The 19,647-nt window shown below is 44.5% G+C and overlaps 1 protein-coding gene across 1 annotated transcript in view; it reads left to right on the top strand.

Annotated features, from left to right (window-relative positions):
• The window catches only part of LOC143767627 (uncharacterized), a 31,226-nt gene that overhangs the window by 1,802 nt on the left and 9,777 nt on the right, over positions 1-19,647 (top strand). The window contains exons 2-10 of the mRNA XM_077256063.1: positions 12,589-12,738; positions 12,868-13,047; positions 13,131-13,254; positions 13,338-13,438; positions 15,219-15,368; positions 15,498-15,677; positions 15,761-15,884; positions 15,968-16,065; positions 16,258-16,348. Of these exons, the coding sequence (XP_077112178.1) occupies positions 12,589-12,738; positions 12,868-13,047; positions 13,131-13,254; positions 13,338-13,438; positions 15,219-15,368; positions 15,498-15,677; positions 15,761-15,884; positions 15,968-16,065; positions 16,258-16,348 (1,198 nt within the window). The remainder of the gene's footprint in view (positions 1-12,588; positions 12,739-12,867; positions 13,048-13,130; positions 13,255-13,337; positions 13,439-15,218; positions 15,369-15,497; positions 15,678-15,760; positions 15,885-15,967; positions 16,066-16,257; positions 16,349-19,647) is intronic.

The following is a 19,647-nucleotide window of genomic DNA, read 5'->3' as shown; positions in this document are numbered from 1 at the left end:
AGCCATTTCTCAGACTGTAGCTCCTGGGAACAGGCCCTCGCTCCAGTCCCTTCACTATAAAGCCTGGGCCTCATTATACAACTGTACAAGGGTCTAGTGGAGGCTTTTTAGCCATTTCTCAGACTGTAGCTCCTGGGAACAGGCCCTTGCTCCAGTCCCTTCACTATAAAGCCTGGGCCTCATTATACAGCTGTACAGGGGTCTAGTGGAGGCTTTTTAGCCATTTCTCAGACTGTAGCTCCTGGGAACAAGCCCTCGCTCCAGTCCCTTCACTATAAAGCCTGGGCCTCATCATACAGCTGTACAAGGGTCTAGAGGAGGCTTTTTAGCCATTTCTCAGACTGTAGCTCCTGGGAACAGGCCCTCGCTCCAGTCCCTTCACTATAAAGCCTGGGTCTCATTATAAAGCTGTACAGGAGCCTATTGGAGGCTTTTTAGCCATTTCTCAGACTGTAGCTCCTGGGAACAGGCCTTTGCTCCAGTCCCTTCACTATAAAGCCTGGGCCTCATTATACAGCTGTACAGGTGCCTAGTGAAGGCTTTTTAGCCATTTCTCAGACTGTAGCTCCTGGGAACAGGCCCTCGCTCCAGTCCCTTCACTATAAAGCCTGGGCCTCATTGTACAGCTGTACAGGAGCCTAGTGGAGGCTTTTTAGCCATTTCTCAGACTGTAGCTCCTGGGAACAGGCCCTCGCTCCAGTCCCTTCACTATAAAGCCTGGGCCTCATTATACAGCTGTACAGGAGCCTAGTGGAGGCTTTTTAGCCATTTCTCAGACTGTAGCTCCTGGGAACAGGCCCTCTCTCCAGTCCCTTCACTATAAAGCCTGGGTCTCATTATAAAGCTGTACAGGAGCCTAGTGGAGGCTTTTTAGCCATTTCTCAGACTGTAGCTCCTGGGAACAGGCCCTCGCTCCAGTCCCTTCACTATAAAGCCTGGGCCTCATTATACAACTGTACAAGGGTCTAGTGGAGGCTTTTTAGCCATTTCTCAGACTGTAGCTCCTGGGAACAGGCCCTTGCTCCAGTCCCTTCACTATAAAGCCTGGGCCTCATTATACAGCTGTACAGGGGCCTAGTGAAGGCTTTTTAGCCATTTCTCAGACTGTAGCTCCTGGGAACAGGCCCTCGCTCCAGTCCCTTCACTATAAAGCCTGGGCCTCATTATACAGCTGTACAGGAGCCTAGTGGAGGCTTTTTAGCCATTTCTCAGACTGTAGCTCCTGGGAACAGGCCCTTGCTCCAGTCCCTTCACTATAAAGCCTGGGCCTCATTATACAGCTGTACAGGGGCCTAGTGAAGGCTTTTTAGCCATTTCTCAGACTGTAGCTCCTGGGAACAGGCCCTCGCTCCAGTCCCTTCACTATAAAGCCTGGGCCTCATTATACAGCTGTACAGGAGCCTAGTGGAGGCTTTTTAGCCATTTCTCAGACTGTAGCTCCTGGGAACAGGCCCTTGCTCCAGTCCCTTCACTATAAAGCCTGGGCCTCATTATACAACTGTACAAGGGTCTAGTGGAGGCTTTTTAGCCATTTCTCAGACTGTAGCTCCTGGGAACAGGCCCTTGCTCCAGTCCCTTCACTATAAAGCCTGGGCCTCATTATACAGCTGTACAGGGGCCTAGTGAAGGCTTTTTAGCCATTTCTCAGACTGTAGCTCCTGGGAACAGGCCGTCGCTCCAGTCCCTTCACTATAAAGCCTGGGCCTCATTATACAGCTGTACAGGGGTCTAGTGGAGGCTTTTTAGCCATTTCTCAGACTGTAGCTCCTGGGAACAAGCCCTCGCTCCAGTCCCTTCACTATAAAGCCTGGGCCTCATTATACAGCTGTACAAGGGTCTAGAGGAGGCTTTTCAGCCATTTCTCAGACTGTAGCTCCTGGGAACAGGCCCTCGCTCCAGTCCCTTCACTATAAAGCCTGGGCCTCATTATACAGCTGTACAGGAGCCTAGTGGAGGCTTTTTAGCCATTTCTCAGACTGTAGCTCCTGGGAATAGGCCCTCGCGCCAGTCCCTTCACTATAAAGCCTGGGCCTCATTATACAGCTGTACAGGAACCTAGTGGAGGCTTTTTAGCCATTTCTCAGACTGTAGCTCCTGGGAACAGGCCCTCACTCCAGTCCCTTCACTATAAAGCCTGGGCCTCATTATACAGCTGTACAGGAACCTAGTGGAGGCTTTTTAGCCATTTCTCAGACTGTAGCTCCTGGGAACAGGCCCTCCCTTCTCATCTGTATTGTGACTTGTGTTATTCTCTAATATCTGATATTTGTGGTTTCTCCGTTAAATTTGGAGAACATTCTTATCAGTAAATCCTTGGAGATGTGCTCCAGGCTCTTACAGATAACTCTGATCTCTGCACCCCACACATGCAGATTACAGGATGGAGGCAAAGCAGATTACATAGGAAAATTAGTTTATTTCACCTGAAACAAAAATGTCTAAATGCTCCCAACTTTCCCTGCTGGTTGTGCACAGCACTACAATTCCCAGCAAGTCATATGGCTGCAGCACTGGTTACATCCTGACTCTAGTTACAATGAGGTTATAGTGATGATCATTGAGGTAGTATTGCCTGTAGAGCAGGTTTACAGAGGGGTCCACAACTTCACCATTGATGGCCTTAGGGTCAGTGTCTGTTCTGTGGTGATATGAAGCCTGGCAGCCGCCGATCGGCCGGAACTTCCATCTACAGTCACTGAGCTGCTCAGTCTACAGCAGCCGCGTACTGCACATCCAGGAGAGGGAGCAGCTCCATCACCAAGCAGTGCTGACTGCGGCACACACAGGACAGCTGTTTAGTAGGGGATCGTGTGTCACAGTCCAGCCATTGATGGCCTGTTCTAAGGATAGACCAATGCTACAAGTCTAGGACAACCAACTAAAGCCAGCAAACGATGTGGGGCTGGGTCAGTAAGTGTAATATATATATATATATATATATATATATATATAACAGCTCTATTACTGTATTGTAGTGAAGTCCTCCCTGCTTTAAAAAGTTTCTTACAATATGCAGCAAAAAGTTTTATATTGGGTGCAATTAGACCCAACTAGAAAAAACACCTAAAAAAATTAATGCAAATCACTGATAATAACTGTATGTTAGTATATACGAAACACTTTAAAAAAAAAAAAAAAAAAAAGGGACAATGAATGGGTTAATTGTAATATTAGGAACAATACACATAAGCTGAAAGCCAGGTGAACAGGGCCTATTAAGGACTTTCAGCTTTTGTGTATTACTGTTCCTGATATTACAATTAACCCATTTATAGAGCCTTTTTAAAAGATTTTGTATATACTAACATATACTTTTAAGATACTTGCAGAAAAAGTTATTTTTTAGATTTTTTTTTAGTTGGTTCTCATTAATATTTGATCCTATTTTGCCTTATAAAAAAAAGTTTTTTCCTACAAGAGTAATTACAGCAGGAGAGGCTGGGGCTAGTACAGGCTCATTTGCATATTAAACAACTCTAAAAAAGACCGACCCACTATATACACAATAGCTTTAATTCACAAATAATTAAAAAGGGGGCTTCTAAATGATAGAGAAGAGAGGAGACACACATGGGAGCAATAGGGGTACTGGCCCTACTTGTGACCTAGTGGTTACCCCAAATTGCCATGATATGGCATCTCCACGCGATAACAGCTTGCCCTCACTTACCCTAATAGACCCTGCAAAAATAAAGAAAGCACCGCTGTGAAAAAGCATATGTGACCATAAGTAGCCATAATGATGGAGACACTGAATGGATGTAAATCTTATCTAGTAAGGTAATCAATCTATATATATATGTGTCTAAGGGTCTGTTTGTCTGTAACCCAAATCCCGCGTCACTGATTGGTCGCGCCCGGCCAGCCTCGACCAATCAGCGTTCATAAATAAACTACATACATATACTAGAACGAGATTAACATGAAGGACAGTCTGTGAGTGAGAGAATAACATGGAGGTCAGTCTGTGAGGGAGAGAATAACACGGAGAACAGTCTGTGAGGGAGAGAATAACATGGAGGACAGTGTGTGAGGGAGAGAATAACATGGAGGACAGTGTGTGAGGGAGAGAATAACATGGAGGACAGTCTGTGAGGGAGAGAATAACATGGAGGACAGTGTGAGGGAGAGAATAACATGGAGGACAGTCTGTGAGGGAGAAAATAACATGGAGGACAGTGTGTGAGGGAGAGAATAACATGGAGGACAGTGTGAAGGAGAAAATAACATGGAGGACAGTCTGTGAGGGAGAGAATAACATGGAGGTCAGTCTGTGAGGGCGACAATAACATGAAGGACAGTCTGTGAGGGAGAGAATAACAAGGAGGAGTGTGTGAGGGAGAGAATAACATGGAGGACAGTCTGTGAGGGAGAGAATAACATGGAGGACAGTCTGTGAGGGAGAGAATAACATGGAGGACAGTCTGTGAGGGAGAGAATAACATGGAGGACAGTCTGTGAGGGAGAGAATAACATGGAGGACAGTCTGTGAGGGAGAGAATAACATGGAGGACAGTGTGTGAGGGAGAGAATAACATGGAGGACAGTGTGTGAGGGAGAAAATAACATGGAGGACAGTGTGTGAGGGAGAGAATAACATGGAGGACAGTGTGTGAGGGAGAGAATAACATGGAGGACAGTCTGTGAGGGAGAAAATAACATGGAGGACAGTGTGTGAGGGAGAGAATAACATGGAGGACAGTGTGTGAGGGAGAGAATAACATGGAGGACAGTCTGTGAGGGAGAGAACAACATGGAGGACAGTGTGTAAGGGAGAGAATAAAATTTTTCCCCGTTTTTAAGTTTATCATATGGTAAAATAAATGGTGTCTTTGAAAACTATAAGTCATCCTGTAGAAAACAAGCTGTCATACAGCGATAGATGACTAATAAAGTTTTGACTCTTAAAATAAATGGCAGTGTGTCCAATGGGTTAAAACATAAATGTAAGCACCAATGTTTATATGAATACTAGACTGTGGCCCGATTCTAACGCATCAGGTATCGTCTAATTCTGTCTGTCTGTAATGGAAATCCTGCGTCGCTGATTGGTCTCGCCAGCTACCCGCTACCAATCGGCAACAGGCGCAGTCCGGCCGCGAATTGGCACGTTTCGCTGATTGGTCGCGCCTGGCCGGCCGTGACCAATCAGCGATATTGGCTCGAGATTTAAACCCTTGTTTTGCTGATAATGTATATATTTTACCTGGAAAATCCTGTGTATTCATTGCATTATTCTTAAATCTTCATAAATAAACTACATACATATTCTAGAATACCCGATGCGTTAGAATCAGGCCACCATCTAGATCACAAATATTTTGAATAGTTGGGATCAGGGGTATTGGTTGCTAAGAGCAAGCCATAATTGGGTCTAGTTTGTCAAACAGACATATCACATACAAGGACGCCTGGGATACTGACCCTATTTTGTGGCCTTGTAGTATTCCTACCTTGCTGCGGAGGTTGGGGGTTGCTGCGATCAGCACCAGTGGGGACCATGATGAGAGTAGTGTCTGCTCCCTCAGTGTCCAACTGTAAAAATAAGAAAAACTCACCTGTCCTAATCGTCCTCCCTGTAATGCTCTTGATTGCTCATGCAGAGGATCTGGGGAGAATGATGCAGCGAGCGGCCCCGGACCTCAGTGAGTGACAGGACACCGCTCGCTAAGCGCAGCAGAGGTCCGGGGCCCGCTCGCTGCAGGCATCATTCTGCCCGGCTCCTCTGCATGGATTACAGTGGGGGACATTTAGGATAGGTGAGTATAAGGAATTATTTTAATTTTATCCTTATTTTTACAGGTGGAGACAGTGGGAGCAGACTACTACTCTCATCTTTATCCCCTGCTGGTGCTGGGAACCAGGCCCGGATTGCTAATCTGCCCTGCCGGGCATTTGTCCGGTGGGCCGTGGTGTGCCACCTCTTGGGGTCCGCCAGCCCATCTTCCAGCTGCCGACCCCTTTAATTTTTCAGTCACCTGGTGGGGCAGCATCACTGGGGGGCAGGACGCACAGTGTCCATATGTGGCTGCAGCCATGGTCGGCTTCAGCAATGTGCACACAGTGGTGAGAGGGGGCAGCTCCACTACCTGGCACACAACTAAGAAGTGGAGGAGGAGGGTGCGTTACTTACATAGTGATCGCACGCAGCATCCTCCTCTTCTGTGTGCAGATCTGTCTCTGATGTCCGATCAGCCAGGAGGGGGAGAGGCGTCAGCGTGCGGAGCAGCAGCACAGGACAGCGAGACATGGCGAGAGAACTGCCCTGTGTGCACACTGCCCTGCACACTCCAGGCAACCTCTCCAGCCGCCCGTCTCAGCTTTTAATGTGCTGAGATAGGTAGCGGGGGTTGGGGCATTTGACAAATGATAAATTAAACATGGCAGGTTAGAGTATGTATGCTTTCCTATGCGTGTGAGCGTGCATATGTGTTTTCCCATGTGTCTGAGCGTGCATGTGTGTTTTTCTATGCGTGTGAGCGTGCATGTGTGTTTATTTTCCAATGTGTATGTGTTTCCATGTGTGTGTATTTTCTAGTGTATGTGTGTTTTGCTATGTGTTTGAGCGTGCATGTGCTTCCGTGTGTGTGTGTGTGTGTGTGAGCGTGCATGTGTGCATATTTTCCAATGTGTGTGTGTTTTGCAGTGTGGGTGAGCGTGCGTGTGTGTGTGTATTTTCTCCAATGTGTGTGTGTGCATGTGTTATATACACACACACGTATACCATTTGGTGGATACTCATCGGCCCCGGCGTGTCCCTTGCGGTGGATACATGTCAGCCCCGGTGTGTGACGTAGATGGCATAATTAAAGGGATCCTGTCAGCAGGATTGTGCTCAGTAACTACAGACAGTGTCAGATCGGTGCTGTTATACTGATTACAATGATACCTGGTGATGAAATCCGTCTTGTGGTTGTTGTGTAATCTTTATTTTCAGTTTAGAGTTAATGATATGCCCGTGCTCTGGGGCGGCCTGTGGGGGGGTCTTCGTGTGGTGCTTAGGTATTCATCAGTATGGCTTATATAAATTTCTTGGCAGGCAGACGATGGCGGTGGTCCCTGTGCTGCAACATGATCACATATGTACTGCGTATATAATTCATTTGTTTAATGTAATCCTGAAATTCACTAAAAAAAAATCAGTTTGAAAATGGCGCCGGCCGCGCCTGCACAGTAGCAGCTACCGGTGTATATATAGGTGATCCAATAGCAGCTACTGCGCTGGTGGCGTCATCTTGGAGGAGGAAATTATTTTTTTCTCTACAAAGATGGCACCACCTGTGCAGTAGCAGCTGTTGGATCACCTATATATACATCGATAGCTGCTACTGTGCCGGCGCAGTTTTCAAACTGATTTTTAATTTTTTCTGAATTTCAGGATAACCATAAACAAATGAATTATATACGCAGTACATATGCGATCAGGCTGCAGCGCAGGCGCAACCCTCGGCGTCTGCCTGCAGGGGGGGATTTTTTCCAAAAGATATATATATATATATATTATTCATTATGTAAACTAGGGGGCAGTGAGGGATCAGTGACCTGTCAGCAGTCTGCATTATGAATATATAAGAGCAGCACATGAAGACCCCCCCACAGCACCACCCACAGGCCACCTCGGAGCACGAGCATATAATTAACTCAAAACTGAAAATAAAGATTACACAACAACCACAAGACGTAATCAGTATAACGGCGCCGAGCTGACAGTGTCTGTAGTTACTGTGCAAAATCCTGCTGACTGCAGCACTTTAGGTATATAGCATATAGTAAGGTGCTGTGTATATTTATAGTGTAGATCTATGTATATAATATGGTGCTGTCTGTATATTTGATGGTGTGGACTCTATACTATATACAGGCACATCTAGACGCTATATACTATACACACAGCTCCATACCATGTTTTATAACACAGTATATAGTGTGGAGCTCTGTATGTGATGTGGACTCCGCACTGCAAATTATATACACTGGCGCAGAGCCCACTAAATAACTATATCACCGCTCCACAGGACGTACTACACCATAGTCCACGTATTGGTACAGTACACACATGTAGTAAATAGTGTGGAGCCACCACACAGACGCACACTCTGCACAGTACCACTTCTCCTGTCCTGTACACTGGGTGTTTCAAACTTTGTATTTTTATGCCCTTAAATCAGAGATATGTCACAAAAAAATAGTTAATAAATAACATTTCCCACATGTCTACTTTACATCAGCACAATTTTGGAAGCAATTTTTTTTTTGTTAGGGAGTTATAAGGGTTAAAAGTTGACCAGCAATTTCTCATTTTTACAACACCATTTTTTTTAGGGACCACATCATATTTGAAGTAATTTTAAGGGGTCTATATGATAGAAAATAACCAAGTGTGACACAATTCTAAAAATTGCACCCCTCAAGGTGCTCAAAACCACATTCAAGAAGTTTTTGTCGTGCAATTTCTCCTGAATACGCCGATACCCCATATGTGGGGGTAAATTACTGTTTGGGCGCACCACAGAGCTTGGAAGAGAAGGAGTGCCGTTTGACTTTTTCAATGCAGAATTGGCTGGAACTGAGATTGGATGTCATGTCACGTTTAGAGAGCCCCTGATGTGCCTAAACAGTGGAAAGACTCCAAAAGTGACACCATTTTGGAAACTAGACCCCTTAAGGAACTTATCTAGATGTGTGGTGAGCACTTTAAACCACCAAGTGCTTCACAGAAGTTTATAACGTAGAGCCGTGAAAAATAAAAAATCGCATTTGTTTACACAAAAATGATCTTTTCGCCCACAAATTCTTATTTTCACAAGGGTAACAGGAGAAATTAGACCACAAAAGTTGTTGTGCAATTTCTCCTGAGTACGTCGATACCCCATATGTGGGGGTAAATTACTGTTTGGGCGCACCACAGAGCTTGGAAGAGAAGGAGTGCCATTTGACTTTTTCAATGCAGAATTGGCTGGAACTGAGATTGGATGCCATGTCACGTTTAGAGAGCCCCTGATGTGCCTAAACAGTGGAAAGACTCCAAAAGTGACACCATTTTGGAAACTAGACCCCTTAAGGAACTTATCTAGATGTGTGGTGAGCACTTTAAACCCCCAAGTGCTTCACAGAAGTTTATAACGTAGAGCCGTGAAAAATAAAAAATCGCATTTGTTTACACAAAAATGATCTTTTCGCCCACAAATTCTTATTTTCACAAGGGTAACAGGAGAAATTAGACCACAAAAGTTGTTGTGCAATTTCTCCTGAGTACGTCGATACCCCATATGTGGGGGTAAACCACTGTTTGGGCGCACCGCAGAGCTTGGAAGAGAAGGAGTGCCGTTTTACTTTTTCAATGTAGAATTGGCTGGAATTGAAGTCGGACGCCATGTCGCGTTCGGAGAGCCCCTGATGTGCCTAAACAGTGGAAACCCCCCACAAGTGACCCCATTTTGGAAAGTAGACCCCTTACGGAACTTATCTAGATGTGTGGTGAGCACTTTAAACCCCCAAGTGCTTCACAGAAATTTATAAAGTAGAGCCGTGAAAATAAAAAATCCTTTTTTTTCCCCTCAAAAATGATTTTTTAGCCTGCAATTTTTTTATTTTCTCAAGGGTATCAGGAGACATTGGACCCCAAAATCTGTTGACCAGTTTGTCCTGACCTGAGTATGCTGATACCCCATATGTGGGGGGGGCACTGTTTGGGCACCCATCGGGGCTCGGAAGGGAAGGAGCGCCGCTTTCAATGCAGACTTTGATGGGATGGTCTGCGGGTGTCATGTTGCATTTGCAGAGCTTCTGATGTACCTACACAGTAGAAAACCCCCACAAGTGACCCCATTTTGGAAACTAGACCCCCCAAAGAGCTTATCTAGATGTGTGGTGAGCACTAAGAACCCCCAACTGCTTCACAGAACTTTATAATATAGAGCCATCAAAATAAAAAAATAATTTTTGTGGAAAAAATATGATCTTTTCACCCCCAAATTTTTACTTTCACAAGGGTAACAGGAGAAATTGGACCCCAAAATTTATTGTGCAATTTATGCTGAGTAGGCTGATACCCCATATGTGTGGGGACCACTGTTTGGTCGCATGGCAGAGCGCGGAAGGGAAGGAGCGCCGTTTTGGAATGCAGACTTTGATAGAATGGTCTGCGCGCATTATGTTGCGTTTGCTGAGCCCCTGATGTACCGAAACAGTAGAAACCCCCCACAAGTGACCCCATTTTGGAAACTAGACCCACCAAGGAACTTATCTAGATGTGTGGTGAGAACTTTGAATGCCCAAGTGCTTCACAGAAGTTTATAATGCAGAGTCGTGAAAATAAAAAATATTTTTTTTCCACAATAAAGATTTTTTAGCCCCTAAGTTTTTATTTTTTCAAGGGTAACAAGAGAAATTGGACCCCAAAAGTTGTTGTCCAATTTATCCCGAGTACGCTGATGTCCCATATGTGGGGGTAAACCACTGTTTGTGTGCATGGCAGAGCTCAGAAGGGAGGGAGCACCATTTGACTTTTTGAGTGCAAAATTGGCAACACACCCCTAACCCTAATCCCAACCCGATCCATAATCCTAATCACAACCCTAACGATAATCACAACCCTAACCCCAAAACAACCCTAATCATAACCCTAATCAAAACCCTAAATCCAACACACCCCTAATCCTAATCTCAACCCTAACCTCAAACCTAACCCTAATCCCAATACACCCCTAATCCCAACCCTAACCTTAACCCTAATCCCAAATCTAACCCTAATCCCAAACGTAACCCTAATGCCAACCCTAACCCTAATACAAACCCTAACCCTAACTTTAGCCCCAACCCAAACCCTAGCCCTAACCCTAAATTCAGCCCCAACCCTAACCCTAACTTTAGCCCCAACCCTAACCCTAGCCTTTCTTTAGCCCCAACCCTAATCCTAGCCCAACCCTAACCCTAGCCCTAACTTTAGCCCCAGCCCTAGCCCTAAGGCTACTTTCACACTTGCGTTGTGTGGTATCCGTCGCAATCTGTCGTTTTGTACAAAAAATGGATCCTGCAAATGTGCCCTCAGGATGCGTTTTTTGCCCATAGACTTGTATTGCTGACGGATCGCGCTGGATGGCCACACGTCGCGTCCATCGTGCACTGGATCCGTTGTGTTTTGGAGGACCGTCGTCACAAAAAAGTTCAGTGTAACTTTTTCTGTGCATCGCGTCCGCCATTTCCGGCCGTGCATGCGTGGCCGTAACTCCGCCCCCTCCCCCCAGTACATAGACTGGGCAGCGGATGCGTTGAAAAACTGCATCCGCTGCCCACGTTGTGCACAATTTTCACAACATGCGTCAGTACGTCAGGCCGACGCATTGCGACGGCCCCGTATCGACGCAAGTATGAAAGAAGCCTAACCCTAGTCCTAACCCTAAATTTAGCCCCAACCCTAACCCTAAATTTAGCCACACCCCTAACCCTAAATTTAGCCCCAACTCCTCTAGCTGCCGGCCGGCAGATCATGGCAGGCGCACTGCGCATGCGCCCACCATTTTCTTACCGGATGAAGAAGACGGCGGGCAGGAGGGGACGCAGGAAGACCCAGGGACACCGGTAAGTATGATAGGGTCCCCGAATCCCCTATTTCTCTGTCCTCTGATGTGCGATCACATCAGAGGACAGAGAATCACATATCACTTTTTTTTTTTTAAACAGTTAATTACCGGCGATCACAAAACAGGGGTCGGTAAAAACCGACCCGGGTCATGTTCTTTGGGGTCTCTGCTACCCCCGGCAGCTGAGACCCCAAAGATCTTCCGGGTACCAGACGGCGGGCACACTGCGCATGCGCCGTCCATTTTTTGGCCGGAACAAGATGGCGGCGCCCATCGGGAGCCACGAGGAGCACCGGGGGAGACAGGTGAGTATCGGGGGGCGATCGGGGACCCCATTTCTCTGTCCTCTGATGTGCGATCACATCGGAGGACAGAGAAATTAAATGGGAAATCGAATTGGGTTTTTTTGCGACCGCCGGTAAATGGTTAATTACCGGCGATCGCAACCCGGGGGTCGGTAAAAACCCCCCAAATCATGTTCTCTGGGTCTCGGCTACCCCCGGCAATTGAGACCTCAGAGAAATCCGACTCTGGGGGGCGCTATTCACTTTTTCCACAGCACCGTTAATTAACGGCGCTGAGGTTTAAGTACCCTTAACTGCCGCTGTTAAAAGGAGTATTGGCGGTCGTTAAGGGGTTAACTTTTTTTTTTTTGCATTATTAGAGGTCTGCAAGCAATGCATTTTTTTGTGCTATTTTGATCATTTCTCATTTTCAGAAAATAAATTCACAATTTATTGCTTGGAACTTCAGAGACATGTCAGTAGTTTATAGAATAAAAGAACAATTTACATTTTACTCAGAAATATACCTATAAAGAGAAAAATCAAAGAAACTGAACATTTTGCAGTCTCTTAATTTTTGCCAAAGCTGTATATAGGTTTTAAATAGCTGTAAATAAGAAAACTAAATACTGTAAAATAATAAATCTCATATGTTTCCCTTATTATCTTCAGTAATTGTATTATTACACAGGATTTTTATGATGCGACATCTTCTCATTCAGATCTCTACAACATCGGATCCTCTCAGTGAAGATCTTCTATATAAGAGAATTTTCCTGATTTACCCATCAATGATTGATATGGACAGAGACAAGATGGCGGAGAGGATATTACACCTCACCCTAGAGATCCTCTTCCGGCTTACTGGAGAGGTGAGAGATTCTGATGACGTCACATTACATCATTCTTATCTATGGGAATAACAGATGGACAGAACTGGAGAGGTGAGGACTCTGGAAATGTCTGTAGTGAGATTTAATAATGTGTCTCTCCATAACCAGGATTACACAGTAGTGAAAAAGACCTCTAGTGAGCGCTGTCAGGACCCTGTGTCTGGGGGATTGGGAAGACCCCTGAGCCCAATCACGGGGCCTCCACCTCACCCCCTGATATTTGAGGACGTCAATGACCAGAAGCTCCTAGAACTCATATACAAGATGATTGAGCTGCTGACTGGAGAGGTGACTCTGCTGGGAATGCTGGGACATTACACAGTAATGTTATGAAGGGATCGGGGGGATGACGGTATCATTGTATGTGTCAGGTTCCTATAAGGTGTCAGGATGTCGCCATCTATTTCTCCATGGAGGAGTGGGAGTATTTAGATGGACACAAAGATCTGTACAAGGACGTCATGATGGAGGATCCCCAGCCCCTCACATCACCAGGTAATAGACAGGACTACATACACATGGCCTTTAATTATCTGTATGTGAAGAATGAATTCAGTCCCTGTATGTGTTTCCTCCAGATCTATCCAGTAAGAGGACAACACCAGAGAGATGTCCCCGTCCTCTTCTTCTTCCACAGGACTGTAAACAAGAAGATCCCAATATTCCTCAGGATCATCAGGTAGATGGAGAGAAGATGTAATGAGATCTCCCCTTTGATGTGTAGACGGCTGTTAAGGTCTTGCTTTTATCCACCAGTATTACAGTTATATGAAAAAGTTTGGGCACCCCTATTAATCTTAAGCTTAATGTTTTATAAAAATTGTTTTTTTTGCAACAGCTATTTCAGTTTCATATATCTAATAACTGTTGGACACAGTAATGTTTCTGTCTTGAAATGAGGTTTATTTTGCTAACAGAAAATGTGCAATCTGCATTCAAACAAAATTTGACAGGTGCATAAGTATGGGCACCCTTATCTTCTTGTTTAAAATACTCCTACCTACTTTTTACTGACTTACTAAAGCACTTTTTTTGGTTTTGTAACCTCATTGAGCTTTGAACTTCATAGCCAGGTGTATGCAATCATGAGAAAAGCTACTTAAAGTGGCCACTTGCAAGTTGTTCTCCTGTTTGAATCTCCTCTGACGAGTGGCATCATGGGCTCCTCAAAACAACTGTAAAATGATCTGAAAACAAAGATTATTCAACATAGTTGTTCAGGGGAAGGATACAAAAAGCTGTCTCAGAGATTTAACCTGTCAATTTCCACTGTGAGGAACATAGTAAGGAAATGGAAGAACACAGGTACAGTTCTTGTTAAGGCCAGAAGTGGCAGGCCAAGAAAAACATCAGAAAGGCAGAGAAGAAGAATGGTGAGATCAGTCAAGGACAATCCTCAGACCACCTCCAGAGAGATGCAGCATCAACTTGCTGCAGATGGTGTCACTGTGCATCGGTCAACTATACAACGCACTTTGCACAAGGAGAAGCTGTATGGGAGAGTGATGCGAAAGAAGCCGTTTCTGCAAGCACGCCACAAACAGAGTCGGCTGAGGTATGCAAAAGCACATTTGGAGAAGCCAATTTCTTTTTGGAAGTAGGTCCTGTGGACTGATGAAACCAAGATTGAGTTGTTTGGTCATACAAAAAGGCGTTATGCATGGCGGCAAAAAAACACAGTGCATTGTATAGTTGACAGATGCACAGTGACACCATCTGCAGCAAGTTGATGCTGCAGCTCTCTGGAGGTGGTCTGAGGATTGTCCTTGATTGATCTCACCATTCTTCTTCTCTGCCTTTCTGATGTTTTTCTTGGTCTGCCACTTCTGGCCTTAACAAGAACTGCACCTGTGTTCTTCCATTTCCTTACTATGTTCCTCACAGTGGAAATTGACAGGTTAAATCTCTGAGACAGCTTTTTGTATCCTTCCCCTGAACAGCTATGTTGAATAATCTTTGTTTTCAGATCATTTGACAGTTGTTTTGAGGAGCCCATGATGCCACTCTTCAGAGATTCAAACAGTAGAACAACTTGCAAGTGGCCACTTTAAGTAGCTTTTCTCATGATTGCATACACCTGGCTATGAAGTTCAAAGCTCAATGAGGTTACAAAATCAAAAAAAGTGCTTTAGTAAGTCAATAAAAAGTAGGTAGGAGTATTTAAAACAAGAAAATGATAAGGGTGCCCATACTTATGCACCTGTCAAATTTTGTTTGAATGCAGATTGCACATTTTCTGTTAGTACAATAAACCTCATTTCAAGGCAGAAACATTACTGTGTCCAACAGTTATTAGATATATGAAACTGAAATAGCTGTTGCAAAAAAAACAATTTTTATAAAACATTAAGCTTAAAATTAATAGGGGTGCCCAAACTTTTTCATATAACTGTATCTTCAGTAATTATATTATTACAGTGGATTTTTATGATGTTACATTGGCTCATCTTCTCATTCAGATCTCTACAACATCGGATCCTCTCAGTGAAGATCTTCTATATAAGAGAATTTTCCTGATTTACTCATTAAGGATGGATATGGACAGAGACAAGATGGCGGAGAAGATATTACACCTCACCCTAGAGATCCTCTTCCGGCTTACTGGAGAGGTGAGAGATTCTGATGATGTCACATTACATCATTCTTATCTATGGGAATAACAGATGGACAGAACTGGAGAGGTGAGGACTCTGGAAATGTCTGTAGTGAGATTTATTAATGTGTCTCTCCATAACCAGGATTACACAGTAGTGAAGAAGACCTCTAGTGAGCGCTGTCAGGACCCTGTGTCTGGGGGATTGGGAAGACCCCTGAGCCCAATCACGGGGCCTCCACCTCACCCCCTGATATTTGAGGACGTCAATGACCAGAAGCTCCTAGAACTCATATACAAGATGATTGATCTGCTGACTGGAGAGGTGACTCTGCTGGGAATGCTGGGACATTATACAATAATGCTATGAAGGGATTGGGGGGATGACAATATCATTGTATGTGTCAGGTTCCTATAAGGTGTCAGGATGTCACCATCTATTTCTCCATGGAGGAGTGGGAGTATTTAGATGGACACAAAGATCTGTACAAGGACGTCATGATGGAGGATCCCCAGCCCCTCACATCACCAGGTAATAGACAGGACTAAATACACACGGCCTATAATTATCTGTATGTGAAGAATGAATTCAGTCCCTGTATGTGTTTCCTCCAGATCTATCCAGTAAGAGGACAACACCAGAGAGATGTCCCCGTCCTTTTTTTCCACAGGACTGTAAACAAGAAGATCCCAATATTCCTCAGGATCATCAGGTAGATGGAGAGAAGGTGTCATGAGATCTCCCCTGTGATGTGTAGACGGCTGTTAAGGTCTTGCTTTTATCCACCAGTATTACTGTATATGTTTTATACTTGTGTAATGAGAACGGTGGAGATGGCAGGATTAGAGCTGATCATAGATGTGACTTCCCCATCTATCGGTGACTTTTGCAATATTTGTTTCAGGGTGAAGATCTGACCCATATTAATACTACAGAGACATATGTGAGTGGTGATGAGTGGTGTAAAGAGGAGATTCCTACATATGACTACCCAGGTGAGTACTAACCACTAAATACAGTGAAGCATGGTGGCTCAGTAGTTAGCACTGCAGCCTTGCAGCGCTGGAGTCCTGGGCTCAAATCCCACCAAGGACAACATCTGCAAGGAGTTTGTATGTTTTCCCCGTGTTTGCGTGGGTTTCCTCAGGGTACTCCGGTTTCCTCCCACACTCCAAAGACATACTGATAGGGAATTTAGATTGTGAGCCCCATTAGGGACAGTAATGAAAATGTGTGCAAACTGTAAAGCGCTGCGGAATATGTTAAGAAAAGTGTCTTACCTGGGCCAAGGAGAAAAAGAACTGGACTGTTGCTCAGTGGTCCAAGGTGCTGTTTTCATATGAAAGTACATTTTGCATTTCATTTGGAAATCAAGGTCCCAGAGTCTGAAGGAACAGTGGAGAGGCCACAGTCCAAGCTGCTTGAGGTCTAGTGTGAAGTTTACACAATCAGGGATGGGGAGCCATGTCATCTGTTGGAGTAGGTCCACTGCGTTTTGTCAAGACCAAAGTCAGCGCAGCCGTGTAACAGGAAATTTTAGAGCACTTCATTGTTGTCTGTGCAGACAAGCTTTGTGGCGATGTAAATTTCATTCCCCAGCAGGACTTGGAACCTGTCCACACTGCCAAAAGTACCAATAAAAACAACAGTATCACTGTGCTTGATTGGCCAGCAAACTTGCCTGACCTTAACCCCATAGAGAATCTATGTGGTATTGTCAAGAGGAAGATGAGAGACACCAGACCCAACAATGCAGACGACCTGAAGGCTGATATCAAAGCAACCTGGGCTTCCATAACACCTCAGCAGTGCCACAGGCTGATCGCCTCCATGCCATGCCGCATTGATACAGTAATTAATGCAAAAGGACCCCCGATCAAGAATTGAGAGCATTTACTGAACATACATTTCAGTAGGCCAACATTTCAGATTTTAAAACAATTTTTCAAGTTGGTGTTATAAAGTATTCTAATTTACTGAGATAATGACTTTTGGTTTTTTTTTTGGCTGTAATGCATAATCATCAACATTAACAGAAATAAACACTTGAAATAGATCACTCTGTTAGTAATGACTCTATATAATATAGGAGTTTCACTCTATATATTGAAGAACTGAAATAAATTAACTTTTTGATGATATTCTAATTTTGTGAGAAGCAACTATATGTAAAGCACCCTCCTCAGTAGGAAGGTGCCTGAGCAGCTCCTGTATTTTCTCTACTTAGTGTGTGCATGCAAATAGTATGTTGTCAGGTCCCTGGTCCATTACCTGTTCCTGAACACCGTATTGTCTAAATATGTTCCTGAAACCTGTATTGTTTGAACTAGAATCATTGTCCTTCCTGGCTAGTGTCCCAAAATCTGCACTGTTTGAATAATAATTAGTGTTCGTCATCTGGGTGTTCCAGAATCCATACCATCTGTACCGTCTCCTATCTCTGATCTACCAGCATCCGAATCCTGTACTGCCAGTGACTCCGAATCCATGTCCTTGACTGCCATCCTGACCCATAGGGTCATCTGCTGCAGTACTGGGGCCTGCCCAGGAGTGGTACTGACAGCTACCTGCAGCGCAAGCCTAACTCCATTATGAGGAGCTCCAGCAAAAACCAAGTAGCCACTCTTGGGTAAGCTCTGCTCCTGGCATAGTGGGTCCACGACCCATATATGTAATAGTTTGCTCAGGCCATGAATCCTTCTAATCCCAATTCCCCTTAGCATTCAGCATTATACCAAGAGATGTCTTGTCAGAGAGATGAGCAAAGAAAGATTCTGTCCTATCTTCTTACAGTAAATACCCATTGGGAAGCCCTGAAGTCGGCTGCTTCATCCACTCCAGCCCAAATTGCAGCATCTGGTGCCGTGACTACTCAGTCTGGAACTTATGCTCCTGGAGCTAATTCTCGTCTGTTTGCTCTGCTTCGTTACGTTACAAAGGGAATCCTAAGCAGTGCTGTAGGTTCCTAAACCAGTGCACGATGCACTATGAACTATTGGCCCATTAGTTTCCCCCTGATCTGGCTAAAATGGGATTCCTAATGTCTGAAATAGCAGGAGAGGCCCTAGTGTGGATCACCCCCTTGTAGGAGAGAGGGAACCCTATGATCTTGGACCTGAAAGTCTTCCTGGTAACCTTCCTTAAAGTCTTCGATGTACCGGGTCATGTATCATCCTTGCAACTTCCCTTCTCAGACTTAGTCAGGGAGTTCTGAGTCAAACTGGGTGACTGAGAAGCTAGGTGCACAACAATGGGAAGAGGGTGGGGAGGGCCAAACACTAGGAAAGGGGGAAGTGGAGACCAATAGGCAAATCCGACTACACCCTGTCTCCCCTAAAAAGGTTCTGTACCTATCGCCGGAGCCTAATCCCTGACTGCCTGTAGCAAAAGGCCCTGGATAAGGATGGGATGGTGTGAGCACTAGTCCGCCCCCACGCCAAGAAGGAACTAGTCGACTACTAGTACTTTCAACCAGACAGAGGGAAATGGAACTATCATTTGGTGAAGCGACTAAGGTATTTAAACATCCAGCAAGAGTGTGTTAATCAGCAGCTGACGGTGAAGATCACTGCTAGGTCCTACACATCCGTGACAGTGTGAAGGAGAGAATGGCTAATAAAATCAATTATTAAACCTTACATAAGTCAGTTCAGATATGGGGTAGCAAGATGGCTTCCTGAGCAGCATCCTGGAAGGAATTTTTGGAATGTGATGAAGTCACTCCACATTTCACTAAATACCATACAGTTATATGAAAAAGTTTGGGCACCCCTATTAATTTTAAGCTTAATGTTTTATAAAAATTGTTTTTTTTGCAACAGCTATTTCAGTTTCATATATCTAATAACTGTTGGACACAGTAATGTTTCTGCCTTGAAATGAGGCTTATTGTACTAACAGAAAATGTGCAATCTGCATTCAAACAAAATTTGACAGGTGCATAAGTATGGGCACCCTTATCATTTTCTTGTTTTAAATACTCCTACCTACTTTTTACTGACTTACTAAAGCACTTTTTTTGGTTTTGTAACCTCATTGAGATTTGAACTTCATAGCCAGGTGTATGCAATCATGAGAAAAGCTACTTAAAGTGGCCACTTGCAAGTTGTTCTCCTGTTTGAATCTCCTCTGAAGAGTGGCATCATGGGCTCCTCAAAACAACTGTCAAATGATCTGAAAACAAAGATTATTCAACATAGCTGTTCAGGGGAAGGATACAAAAAGCTGTCTCAGAGATTTAACCTGTCAATTTCCACTGTGAGGAACATAGTAAGGAAATGGAAGAACACAGGTG

Source organism: Ranitomeya variabilis, chromosome 4, assembly GCF_051348905.1.
Source record: "Ranitomeya variabilis isolate aRanVar5 chromosome 4, aRanVar5.hap1, whole genome shotgun sequence".
Taxonomy (NCBI): Eukaryota; Metazoa; Chordata; class Amphibia; order Anura; family Dendrobatidae; genus Ranitomeya; species Ranitomeya variabilis.
Note: the sequence above shows the minus strand (reverse complement) of the source record. Positions and strands in the feature narration are given on the sequence as shown.